The sequence below is a fragment of the Sesamum indicum genome, linkage group LG6, assembly GCF_026168435.1.
Source record: "Sesamum indicum cultivar Baizhima isolate 11 linkage group LG6, ASM2616843v1, whole genome shotgun sequence".
NCBI classification, from domain to species: domain Eukaryota; kingdom Viridiplantae; phylum Streptophyta; class Magnoliopsida; order Lamiales; family Pedaliaceae; genus Sesamum; species Sesamum indicum.
In genome coordinates this window covers 20,553,768-20,567,697 of record NC_142662.1, presented here as the reverse complement: position 1 = coordinate 20,567,697, position 13,930 = coordinate 20,553,768, and the positions used below count along the sequence as shown (strand labels likewise).

At 44.8% G+C, this 13,930-nt stretch overlaps 1 protein-coding gene across 1 annotated transcript; it reads right to left on the bottom strand.

Annotated features, from left to right (window-relative positions):
• Positions 1-9,982: 9,982 nt before the first annotated feature.
• Positions 9,983-12,916, bottom strand: LOC148787896 (uncharacterized). The gene has a single exon (XM_088881435.1). The coding sequence runs from the start codon at positions 12,914-12,916 to the stop codon at positions 9,983-9,985; it is 2,934 nt and encodes a 977-aa protein (XP_088737561.1).
• Between the last annotated feature and the right edge of the window lie 1,014 nt (positions 12,917-13,930).

The window sequence follows — 13,930 nt, the reverse complement described above, 5'->3', positions numbered from 1 at the left end:
AACTATTATTTTTAATTAATTAAAATATATATTTAATTACAATAATTATTATTATAATTATTATTAATTAGCTATAATATTTAATTATTATAATTATCTAAAATATTCTTAATTTACTAAAATATATTTTAACTAATATAATTAAAATTAATTAAAAAATTAAAAAAAAAGAAAGAAAATCTGGTATTTCGCCCACTTTCGCCGGAAACTTCGAAACAACTTTCCGACGCCGTCCGGACGAATTTCCGACGACCAATGGTACCATTAGAATTCTTTTTTCAAGACGAACATTTTCATACCTTCAATTTGAGTTTTCGTCGATTATAGAGAGTGGGCTCAAGCAACGATCGCCGAACATATTTTCCGTCGATTCGTCTCCGTCCGATCGAATCTCGGTCTCAAAATAGCATCATCAGACTCGTCTCTTCAAGACGATTCTAACGAGACCAGCCTCACTCAATTTGGTAAAAAATTTATGGAGATATGATGATTTAATCGAAATCTCGTCGCCGGCGACGAGATGTGGTGGTGGTGGTGGTGGGGGGAAGGGGGTGGGTGGGGTAGTTAGTTATTTTTTTAATATATAATAATAATATATTTTTAAAATTTTAAATTATTTATATATAATATAAATTAAATAATATGTTGAATCTAGACCTTTTATTTTTTCAAAATCTAACGGTTGAGATTAATATTAGATCTAACGATCAATATTTGATCAAAAAAATTCAACGGTCATTAGAATAAGAAATAATATATATTAAGTAAGGGTATAACGGTCATTTTTTAAAAAATTAACACCGTTAGTTGAATTTAACGGAGAGGGGGCGATTGAGCTGAGTTTACAAAACACATGGGAGCTTTTAGCCTATTTTGAAAACAGGGAGGTGCTTTTTGCAGACTTTTAAAACACAGGGGGGTTTTATGCATTTTGTCCTAATATTTTTAATACAACTTGTTGTATGCTAAGACTAAATTTGTATTACTCATTATTTATGGAAACTAATCATGTTATATTAAAAATTCATTTGTTATGTATAAAATGAAAGCTCGTAATGAATTATAGAATATTGTATTTTTTGAAATAAATTATAAGATAAATAGTTGTGTAATTAATTTCTCTATAATTATTTTTAAAATTAAATTGTGGATTTTCAATTGCTAAAATAATAGAACTTGTTAGTTTATTCTAAATTATTATTAGATTGAATGTTTGATATGTTCATTGAAATTTATAATATAATTGTATATTCGTGCATGGTGCAACCTAATTTTATTAAGTTAATTAAATCATGCTTAACATGTTTAGGTAAATTTATTTTTAATAAAAAATGTGAAAAACATTAAAACATATGGAAGTAGTTATACGTGGTTAACTTGATCAACAATAAATTTAATTATTAAACCATGGGGTTAGACTCATCAGTCATCACCAACTCACATAGAATTTATTAGCAATCCATTTAAAAACTCATTACCAGCTTACTTAAAATCCATTATCAACCCATGTAGGACATATGATGGGTTTATAGATTATAGTTTATACTAATATCTTTCATCAATTCTATTATTATTATTAAAATAATTTTTGATAAATTAATAGAAAATTAAATATAAAGAACCACCCATAGTCTATTCAAATTTGTATAAACAAAATTATAATGAACCTATATTAAAAAATGTTAAACCTAACCCAACACAAAAGTGAGTGAATTAAGTTAGAATCATGAACTTTTACCCATATTCCCACCTCTAGTTTTTACCTTTGTTATAGCTATTAAAATTAATCTCAGATTAGCTTTCAGTTAAAGTTCCTCAACATGTTGAGACTCGAAAGGAAGAAGCCCATTGGTAATGAGTAAAACTAGAACCAAACAGAGGGGAATGAGACAAAAAAAACAAAAAAAGAAGGGAACGAGTTGAATTCTTTTTCACAATGATTTTAAAAAAAGTAATAACATTGATCCATCTTGAGATTATGTTCAATTGTATAAATGATTTTTTATTACCTAACTTGTCGATGTACAATATACCTTCTATTTAGTAGTAAAATTTTAAATATATTTTTGAAGGTATATTTCATTAACACCCGTTCAGGAGATGTATTTATAATTTATAAAGTATGAGGTGTTAATATAATTAGGTTTAATTTTAGGGAGTGAAATAGATGTAATTTTTCCCTAAGAACAAGTGAAGTTGGGTATTATTTGGCAAAATTATATTTGTGATCCACAAAATAGGGGATTATGCAAAATTGGTTGTGACCTTTACGGGGTTAACAATTAGATGCCAAAACTAAAAAACAAAATAAACACTTGAGTCAACTCAGACGTTTGAATGCCTCATGTGGCTGGCATGTTCCGAATAGTCATTGTTTGGAGTCAAAAAAATCGTCAGACCAGCAAATTGTTGTATTTTAGAAGGATAAGTAGGTGCCAAATACAGCTTTTTTGGGGGGATAGTGGCAAATTTTGTGTCCAAAGGTTAGGGCAATTGTTAGTATACAAAAGAAGAAGTTTGGCAACAAACATTGAAGAAGGTGAGCGAGGATGTTCCGAATATCTCAAAATGGCCTTGTTCTCTCTCACTTTTTTTTTTTTATAGATCTATCTAGCTCTAACCTTCTTTTTCTTACAGGTCTCCCTGAACTCATTTAAAATTTGGTGATAGGGTGAGACTTGTTTTGGCCCATAATTGTGGCCATTTACTGGAAGTATTGCTAGCTTGTACACCTCCAAAAAGATCTCCAAATTATAGCATGGATTGACAAATTTTTCTGGACCTAGTAATTATATTGCATATAACGTTCATGCCATGATTGTAGGGGGTCCAATTAGATCCCATTTTCAGCATGTGTAAATGTGATGTTGCAACATAACAGAAAATTTCATGATTCCAATCATTTAATTTGGTTGGAATATAATCTGCAGCCTAATATGGAATATGCTTTGTTACCCTAACTTAAGTGAATGCAATCTCTATTCCCACCCATCCCAAACGTTTAACATAAATTGTTATTTTGTCATTTTTTTAATAATTTTTAAGCTTCTTTTGGTGCTCTCAGCATTAGCCCTCTTAATTCTTTTTTGATTCTGAATATCATCCCAATTGCAAAATTGATATCACATTTGTTTATGGGATTAAACGTTTTGATTGTTTTCCCTTTGTATCAAATCAAATGTCATTCTCAAAATCATATTCATTTACAGACACATCATCATCTGAAGTGTTATTAGACTCAGATACTGCATGCACTCCTCACCATCTTGTACCTCGCATTTCTATTGTTTTCCCTATTCTCTTCATTTTCTGGCTCACAGTCAGATTCATACAAACTTTCTCCATCAACACCCCCCAACAATCCTATTACCCTCTCCTTCACTCTGAAAATCAACTTGCCCAATATCCTGATCACATTCCCTCACATCACCCTGCACCCCCAATCTCATCACCCTGCATACCACCATCTACATTACCCTGCCCAATGCCCCCTGCATAGCTATCAACTATTCTATGAACCTACCCCAATCATTCTCATTCTCATCATCATTCAACCTAGGACTAGCCATATCTTCCATTTCTACCCCTTCTGCTTTCTAACTTTTAGGTATGATATGGCACTTGTCAGGGAAATGACATTTTTTGTCATGTAAATTAGGATATTTTTATTTTTGATTCCATTGATTACGAAATTATCATTTTTTGTCCTGTAACTTTTAAAAAATAGCACTTTTGATCTCATCACACATTTCCGTTATATAATTTAATGAAAAATACAACTGATCCGGGTCGAAATATGCGATCTCGTGATGCGATCTCCACTCGAAGCGCCTATTCGTCCAAGACCAGATTTTGGGTTCCCTGAGAATGAAAACACGAACTGTGAGCTCGTCGGGCACGTCCCGGACAATGACCCTCCGACGCTCAAGTTAGTTTGGTCGAATGAAATTGGTTCGATCTAGGAGTTCGGTCTCAATTAATGCATATCAGTTACCTCATTTATGGCGTGTCGGGGTCTATTTATAATACCCAGTTGTACGGTAAATACTGGGCCACGTGGCCTTATCTCGTCGGTGTGCGTTCCGATCGAACGGTGGGGATTGTCCGGGTTTCCAGTCGGTGTGCGCGATCCGGGTCGGGTCTCGCGCGACCCGCTTGCTTCAATATTCGCGGATCCTGCCCTTGAAATGACGGCAATGCCCTTAATGAGGGGTGTTTTGGTCTTTTCGCAGGTGCAATATTTGAGTACTCATCATTACTCCCTCACTTTCTCAAAGTGCGAGCTCGTGCTTTGAGGAAGTCGAATCGACGCCGCGGACACGTGTCTCCATCCTATCGGTCTGATCTGTGGTGCGTATCCCGAGGGGCTTTGCCTATAAATACTCCCATCTTTCAAACATTTCTCCTGCCCCACATATTGACTTTCGGCGACCATCTTTACAGCTTGAAGTTCGAATTCGATCTGCAGCTTCCAGAGCCATCCTGTTCTAAGGTACGATGTCTTCCAGCTCTAACTCGAACTCTAACTCGCGTCCTGGTTCTGGGTCTGCTGGCATTCCTGTCTCTGGTTCGGAGTCCGTGTCTAGGTCTGAGTCCGGGTCTGCATCTAAGTCTGTGTCTGGGTCGGCTCATGGGTCCTTCTCTACTTCTCCGAAAAGGAATAAACAGTTTCCTATTTCCAAACTCCATGATAAACAAGCTGGACCATCGGTTCTTGCTAGATTCCAGGATAGACTCACTAAAAACCCTTGGGAAGCTTTGGTTAGTAAGGTGACGGCCTCGGTTCTTAGGATCAGAGAGAAGTACTACATCCCGCCTGATTATGACATCATCGTCCCGGCCACCTTCGATCGTATGCACCGTCCCCCTGAGGGTTTCAGTGCTTTCTCCCTCAAACACCTTGATGCCGGACTCCGGTTTCCCTTGGCCCCTCCTGTAGCTTCGATCTTGAATAAGTTGGGGTTATGTCCCATGCAACTCTCCCCTAATTCTATCACTCATATTATTCTTTTTGTGGTAATAATGCAATTTTTAGGTCTCGAACCTAGTTTTGACAACTTTTGGAGTTTGTATTCTTTCACCACCTCCAAGCGATCTGGGAGTAGGGGTTTTTTCTACCTTTCTGCCAAGCCTGAATGTGGGTACCTGAGTGCCTTGAAGTCGAATGTAGGGGTCTGGTTAGATCGCTATATTTTTATTCGACCTCCTAGAGGTGTCTGGCCCTTCAAAAACGAGTGGACTAAGTATAAACCTCTTCCGAAAACTAGCGGGGGGGGGGGGGGGGGGGGCTAGAAGGCGACCAAATAAAGAGTATAACGTCCTATAAATATGACCCCAAGAAGCTTCTATCTGAGAAGGTCTTACAACTTTCCGGGCTTTCTCCTGCGTCCCTCCGCATTGAGGAGTCCTTAGGTGATTTTCTCTTCTCATGCTGTTCTCCTTGTTTTGAATTATTACGCTTACGTAGCTGCCCCCCTTTGCAGATAGTATTATCATGAGTTCGCGTAATGCCCTGCGGATGCAAGCGGTTGCGAACAAAGTGGATAAGGCCAAGGCCAAGGCCAAGGGGAAACAGGTCGTTTCTACCTCAACTAAGGACCAAACTGCGAAAGGTCCTGTTCCCCCCAAGGATCCTCCTCCAGCATCCATTCCATCGCAAGCCCAAACGTTGCCTGTCCATACCGACCGTCAGCCCATCCTTGTCGACAGTGAAGGGACCCCATCTCTACCACTTCTCGGATATAACTCCAGCGATCTGGAGTTGAACCTGGACACCCTCAGTGGAGACCTGGGGTTGGAATTCGATAAACCGGAGAGGGCTGGCTGGGAGAAAGCGAAAAAGAGGAAACGGTCTTCGTTGAAACACGGGCACGAGGAGGGTTCGAAGGGGAAGGAGTCGGCGGGTCCTTCTGATCCTCCCGAATCTCCGTCTCCCCGGCCTAAGAGTCTGAGCAGGATGGCTCGGGAAACTGCAGACAAGTGCAGCCAAGAAGACGAGCGGGAGAGATATCTGAAGCTGGAGCAGCTTGCTCTGCACTGGGAGGAAGCCCGATCATTCACGGCGGGCTCTCGGTCGAATCCCACGAAGCCCACAAGGTGGGACGGCTCCACAAGCTCGGTGCTTTTTGCTGATGCTGAGGGCGAGCCTTTCGACGTATACAACTCGCTAACGTCACTTCGCGATCAGGGTTCTTTGGTCACGACCAACTCTGTTCGGGTCGAGCAATTCGGTGCCCACGCTATGCTACAGGTAAATTTCTATCTCGACTGTTCTTATCTACCCGAACTCATATGCTGTGGTCTTGCAGGGTCTAACATTTCTCCGGAGCTTGTCGCTGAAATGCACCTCCTACCGCAAGAACTACATCAAAGCTGACAAGAAGGTGCAAGAGCTTCAGGCCCGAGTGGTCGAACTGGACAATCAGGCCCTGAAGCACGCGGATGAACTGTTGTCCTATGCTGAACAAATCAAACGGTTGTCGGGCGAGCTCGACGTTGCTAGGAAGGAGAGGGAGATCGCCTTATCTGAAAGGGATGTTGCTTTGGCTGAAGGCAGGAAGGAGGGATTCGACGCTGGCCGCGAGGCCGGACTGGCTGAGGGCCACACGAGGGGTTTTGAAGAGGGCCAGTCAGGTCGCATCCCTCTCGAGGAGCACCAAAGACTTCTAGCAGACTCCCGCATGGCCGCTGTCCGCGACTTCTTGAAGACGGACACTTTTACAACTGCCTTGGAGCTCAAAACGACTGATTCGTTTGCCAAGGGCTATAAGACCTGCGAGTATCAAATTGAGAAGCTCGGAGGGTTTTCAGAGTCTTTTGATCGCGGCCGGTTGGATATCACTCTTGATGGCGATCTCCAGCCTTATCCCCCCGACCCCGAACTGAAGGATGACGAGTTCATGGTGCTTCGCGCGGAGATGGAAGCTGAAGCCGATGCGGAGGGCAAAGATGACGAAGCTGCTTAGACTCTTTTTGATAGGATTTTTGGTCTTTTTTGTATGACCTCTTTTTGTATGACCCCTTCTTCCCCTCGATACATACTGGCTAATTTGTACATTTTCTGGGGGAATGGACTCATGGGTCATATCGAAACTGTAAAGTCCTATTCATTAATGCAACTTACTCTTTCTATCTGATGTTCTTCATAATTGGCTTACGCTTTCGCATGTTACATTTTGCCTTTGCGTACTGGGAGTTCGTTTCCCGAGATGGTATTTGAATACACTTTTTCCAGTTTTGTCTTTGCCCGCGTCTTTTTCAGTTCCCGTCGGGTTTGGAGTGCATCTTTTCCATGTCGCATTTGGTTTATAATGCGTCTTTTTCGGCTCGCCTTTGATTTAGGGTTGCGTCTTTTTCAGTTCGCATTTTGTTTTGAATGCGTCTTTTTCAGTTCGCATGTTCTGGACGCGTCTTTTTCAGTTCGCGTTTTGTCTTGAATGCGTCTTTTTCAGTTCGCATGTTTGGACGCGTCTTTTTCAGTTCGCGTTTTGTCTTGAATGCGTCTTTTTCAGTTCTCATGTCTGGACGCGTCTTTTTCAGTTCGCGTTTTGTCTTGAATGCGTCTTTTTCAGTTCGCATGTTTGGACGCGTCTTTTTCAGTTCGCGTTTTGTCTTGAATGCGTCTTTTTCAGTTCTCATGTCTGGACGCGTCTTTTTCAGTTCGCGTTTTGTCTTGAATGCGTCTTTTTCAGTTCGCATGTTTGGACGCGTCTTTTTCAGTTCGCGTTTTGTCTTGAATGCGTCTTTTTCAGTTCGCATGTTTGGACGCGTCTTTTTCAGTTCGCGTTTTGTCTTGAATGCGTCTTTTTCAGTTCGCATGTTTGGACGCGTCTTTTTCAGTTCGCGTTTTGTCTTGAATGCGTCTTTTTCAGTTCGCATTTTTGGTCTTGGTAGATTGGCATATTGCAATTAGGAAAAGATGAGCAACGAAATGAGTTTATAAATCAATTGTGCATGGAAGAGTATAACAAAGATGCGCGTAATTTTATAAATCGAATTAACACGAGCTTACAGTGGATACAAATGTTTACACAATAGCATTTGTTCAATCTGGTGATTCGAGGCACCGACCCCCCTAACCTTTAATTCTGCTATTCGGCCCTTTACAGGCTCTTGTTCAATCTCCTTGCTTATGGCCTTTCGCAGGCTCCTGTTCGATCTTCTTGTTGATGGCCTTTCACAGGCTCCCGTTCGATCTTCTTGTTGGCCTTTCGCAGGCTCCCGTTCGATCTTCTTGTTGATGGCCTTTCGCAGGCTCCCGTTCGATCTTCTCGTTGGCCTTTCGCAGGCTCCCGTTAGGTCTTGTTGTTGATGGCCTTTCGCAGGCTCCCGTTCGATCTTCTTGTTGATGGCCTTTCGCAGGCTCCTGTTCGACCTCCCTTTCTGCGATCTGGGTTCTACGCGTAGAACCTTTTCAAGTTCTGGATATTCCATGGTCGCGGTAGACTTCGCCCCTGCATGTCCTGCAATTTATACGTCCCCTTCTTTTTGATTTCCACCACCTTGAATGGTCCTTCCCATGGGGGTTCTAGTTTACCTACGTGTTTCGAGACTTCGACTTTTTTAAGCACGAGGTCCCCCACCTGGAGTTCTCTCGGTCGAACTCTTCGGCCTTGGCTTCTCATCATTAACCCTTTGTGGTGCAGAATCCTTGCGTACGCCCCATCTCTCTTTTCTTCGATCATAGTGAGATCAAAGCTTCGATCCTGTTGGTTAGCCTCGGGGTCATACATTGCCACTCTCTGAGATTCCTCCCCGATCTCTGCCGGAATGATTGCCTCCGTTCCATATACCAAGCAGAACGGGGTCTCTCCTGTTGCGGTGCGAGGTGTTGTCCTGTAAGCTCATAAGACCCCGGGTAGTTCCTCGACCCATGATCCCTTACTGCCCAGCCGCGTTTTCAAATGATGGAGGATTGTTCGGTTGGTCACCTCCGTTTGACCGTTAGCTTGCGGGTTCGCGACTGCCGTGAAGTGCTGTGCGATCTTGAGCTCCTTGCACCATCCCGTGATCTTCTTCCCCTGAAACTGCGTCCCATTGTCGGAAATTAGTATGCGAGGTAGGCCAAACCTGCAGATGATATTTTTCCAGATGAAGTTGATGACTTCATTCTCAGATATTTTAGCAACCGCTTCCGCTTCGACCCATTTGGTGAAATATTCTACCGCCACGATGATGAATTTTTTCTGGGCTGGTGCGGGGGGAAAAGGTCCGACGATGTCGATCCCCCATTGGTCGAATGGGCAGGCTATTTTGATCGGCTCCACCGGGGTCGCGGGCTGGTGTATAAGGGATGCGTATTTTTGGCAACTTTCACATTTCTTCACTAGTTCTTTGGCGTCCTTTGCCATTGTGGGCCAATAGAACCCCTGACGTATTATTTTCTGAGCCAGCGACCTCGCCCCAGAGTGGTTACCACAGCTCCCTTCATGAATTTCTCGCATAACATATAGAGCTCTCTCCTCATCTAAGCACTTCAGGAGAGGTCCATCCACCGTTCGCTTATAGAGCTGTCCTGACAACATCGTGAATCGGGTGGCTCTGAATTTGATCCTCTTAGCAGCAATGGGGTCCAGAGGCAGGGTACCGTCTTTAAGATATTTGGCGATTTCATCCTTCCATGATTCGGGCTCTGCGACCATCTGCACCTCCTTTCCGTCTGCGATACTTGGTCGTGCTCGAACCAGAGCCGTGATCTTGCGATCTCCAATCCCATCCATGGCGGCCCCGAACTTGGATAAGGCGTCTGCCTTGTCATTTTCTGCTCTTGGGACCTGCAAAACCGAACATCTGTCAAATTTCTTCATCCATTGCTGTGCGATTTCCTTGTAAGCTGTCATGGTCTTCTCTCTCGTCTCATACGTCCCCTCGATCTGCAAAGCGATTAACTGGGAGTCCGTGAACACCTCCAAATCTTGGGCGCCCGCCTGGAAGGCGAGCTCTAGTCCCAGTACGAGTGCCTCGTACTCGGCCTCATTGTTGGTCACGGGAAGGCCAGGCGAACAGCTGTTTCGATCTCGACTCCCTTCGGTCCCTGTATCCATACTCCGGCCCCTCCACTGTTGGCGTTCGAGGCTCCATCTACGTGTAGCATCCATTTGGAGGTTTGTTCCTCGACCATTCTAGGTGGATCAGGTTCACCTGCCAGCTCTGTCACAAAATCTGCCAGTACTTGTGCTTTTTGGGCCGTCCTTGGTCGATATTCTATGTCATGTTGGCCCAACTCTACTGTCCATTTGATCAGTCGACCTGATGCTTCGGGTCGCGACATTATGTGCTTCAAGGGGTAGTTCGTTAGCACGATCACTTTATGCGATTGGAAGTACGGTCGTAGCTTTCGAGCAGTGACTACGAGTGCGAGCGCCAACTTCTCCATCTCCGTATATCTCAATTCGGCCCCTTGGAGCATTTTGCTCACGTAGTAGATGGGGTTCTGTCGACCTCCTTCTTCTCTCACCAACACTGAGCTTACTGCGTGTTCCGATACACCCAGGTAGACGAATAGTTCTTCGTGTTCCTTCGGGTTCGCTAATAAGGGAGGGGTCGTCAGGTACTTCTTGAGCTCGTGCAGGGCCTTCTCGCACTCTTCGTTCCATTCGAAGTTCTTGGGTTTTCTCAGAATCCTGAAAAAAGGGAGACTTTTGTCAGCTGACCGCGAGATAAATCTTCCGAGAGAGGTGATTTTTCCTGTCAACTTCTGGACGTCTTTGATCGTGACTGGAGAGCGCAGATCCATGATGGCTCGAATTTTCTCCGGGTTAGCTTCGATTCCCCGTTCGCTAACCATATATCCCAAAAATTTTCCTCCACTTACCCCGAACGTGCATTTGTCCGGGTTGAGTTTCATCCCGTACGCTTTCATGATGGCGAACGCCTGGGCGAGATCGGCGAGGTGATCCTGCGACCTCTTGCTCTTTACGAGCATGTCATCCACATATACCTCCATCGTCTTTCCGAGCAGGTCTCCGAACATCTTGTTGACCAGGCGCTGGTACGTGGCTCCTGCATTCTTTAAACCGAACGGCATCATATTGTAACAAAAAATTCCTTTTTCCGTGATGAACGAAGTTTTGTCCTTGTCCTCCTCCGCCATGTGGATCTGGTGATACCCCTGGTACGCGTCCATCATCGAGAACATCTCGTAACCGGCGGTGGAATCCACCATGACATCGATCCGGGGCAACGGGTAGGGATCCTTGGGACATGCCTTGTTCAGGTCCGTGAAGTCCACACACATTCGCCATTTCCCAGCAGATTTGGGGACAAGCACCACATTAGATAACCAATCGGTGTACTGAATTTCCTCTACATACCCGGCATTGAGCAGCTTGTCCACTTCTTTCCGGATGATTTCATTCTTGTCGCTCCCGAAAGACCTCTTCTTCTGCCGCACAGGTCGCATCGCCGGGTCTGTGTTTAACCTGTGCACGATCACCCCGGGGTCGATTCCAGTGAAATCAGAAGGACCCCACGCGAACACGTCCATGTTCTCTTTCAGGAATTCAACCATGGCCATTTCCCTCTCCTTCAAGCTCGCCCCTATCCTGGTAGTTTTATCCGGCTCATCGGGAGTGAGCTGGATGACTTTGTACTCCTCGCTAGGCTTTAGATGTTCCGGCTCGAAGGGCCTTGGTTCAGCGTCCTCTTTCACTCTTCTCTTCTTTGCCTCGGGTTCTCCCTTCAGCGAGAGATTGTAGCATTTTCGCGCCTCTTTCCGGTCGCATGCTACCTCTCCTACACCGCGATCCGTTGGGAACTTCACCTTCATATGGTAGGTGGAGATAACTGCCCTGAACGAGTTCAGTCCTGGCCTGCCCAATATCACATTGTACGCAAATGGGGTATCCACTACCAAAAATTTTACCATTGTTGTCCTCCGCCTGGGCTCGTCCCCGATGGATACTGGCAACTCGATCATTCCTAAGGACGTTACCTCGCTTCCGCCAAAGCCGACTAGCGGTGTTTTGACCGGCTCCAACCGAAGGTTTTCCAAGCCCATCCTGTCAACCACATTTTTGAAGATGATATCTGCGGAACTCCCGCTGTCCACTAAGACCTTGTGTACTGTGAAATTAGCTATGTCGAGTTTGATAACGATCGGGTCGTTCATCTCCCCCATCTCCTCAGGTTTATCAGAGCTGCTAAAGGAAATGGCCTCCTCTTCTTCCACTTTCAGTACGAACTCTTTCCCTCGGCTTGAGTTCGAAGTTCGGGCGCTTCTCTTCCGGTCCCTGTTCGAGCTATTCGAGTTAGAACCCCCTGCAATCGTGTAAATTACTCCTTTAGTTGGCGCGTTGTTTGGGGTGGCCTGAGCGTGCATCGACTTCGACGGCCCCGGGTTTCTGTCTCTGCTCCTCGACCTGCTTCTCCTTGGCTCCTCTCTGCCTGTTCTGCAATTGTAGGGGACTCGGTCTCTAAAGTACCCCTGCCTCATTAACCTTTCGATTTCGTCTTTCAATTGGAAGCACTCTTCCGTGTTGTGCCCTCTCTCCCGGTGAAACCTGCAGTATTTGTTGGAAAATTTCTTGGAGGGTGTATATCTGGTATGCCGTGGCCATTTGAGAACGTCCGCGTTCTCGACCATCATCAATGCCTTTTCCCGCGACATCGGCAGTGGGGTATAATTGTGATATTTGGGAATGTACTTGGGCTCCCTCTGTTTTTCTTGCTTCTGCCTGCTTCCCCCGGCTTCTCTCGCTTCGTGCGGTTTCCTGTACATCTGCTCGCGCTCCTTCCGCTCATAGTCCTTCATCGCGTTCATCTCTTCCTCGTCTATATATTTCTGTGCTAGGCCCATGAGCTGCTCAGCATCAGCAGGCGGGTCGCGCGCAAGTGCGGATGCAAACGGTCCTTTTTTCAAACCATGAATCAAAATACTGACCATCATGTCTATACGCAGATCTTGTATCTCTATCATTTCGTTATTGAATCTCCCTACGAAACTCTTCAATGTCTCGTCCTCTCTCTGCCTATGGTGAATAAATGGGTGGCAGATCTTTTTTGCTTCCTCCGGCTCGCAAAGTGGAAGGAGAATTTCTGGATCATCTGCTCATGTGAATCAATGCTTCCCCTAGGTAAGTTGGTGAACCATTCTTGTGCCTTTCCAGTTAGTGTGGTTGCAAACAACTTGGCCATGATGGGGCCTGGCTGCCCATACAAGTTCATAACCATATCGAAGGCCGCTACATGTTCGTAGGGGTCCTTAGTCCCATCATATCTTGGGAGATCGGGTACTCGGAACCCGGGTTCCACCACTTGAACCAGGATGTCGTTGCTAAAGGGTGAATTTTTGTTGTGCGCAACTATTTCTCCTCGTTTTTTAAGCTCATCTATCTGTCTGTTAAGATTCTCTATCTGCCTTCCCACACTTTCGACCTCCGCTCTCGAGATCACCGGTTCCCTTCTCTTCACACGACTATGGCTGCTAGAGCCAGCGTCGGATGACGCTGGTCGTTTACTGCGATGCTCCTGTCCGCCTTGCACTCTTGACTCTCGGATCGGCTCCACATTTTCGAACAGTTGTCTCCTCGCTGTTTCCTTGACCAAAGGGGTCGCAGTTCTTCTTTCGTATTCCACGATTGCTTTCCGACTAGCTTCCTCTATCATTTTCTGTAACTCATCAGGGGTTAACTGAATGGTTGCCCCCGTCCCTTTCCTTGGTGTTTCTTCTTCCCCGGCATTTCTCCTCGACGAACCTTCCATTATGCTAAGGAATTCTCAGATGTTCCCACAGACGGCGCCAACTGATCCGGGTCGAAATATGCGATCTCGTGATGCGATCTCCACTCGAAGCGCCTATTCGTCCAAGACCAGATTTTGGGTTCCCTGAGAATGAAAACACGAACTGTGAGCTCGTCGGGCACGTCCCCGACAATGACCCTCCGACGCTCAAGTTAGTTTGGTCGATCTAGGAGTTCGGTCTCAATTAATG

What these genes read in the sequence shown, in the direction of transcription:
- LOC148787896 (XM_088881435.1), bottom strand. Translation starts at nt 12,916, where the DNA reads ATGATAGAGATACAAGATCTGCGTATAGACATGATGGTCAGTATTTTG.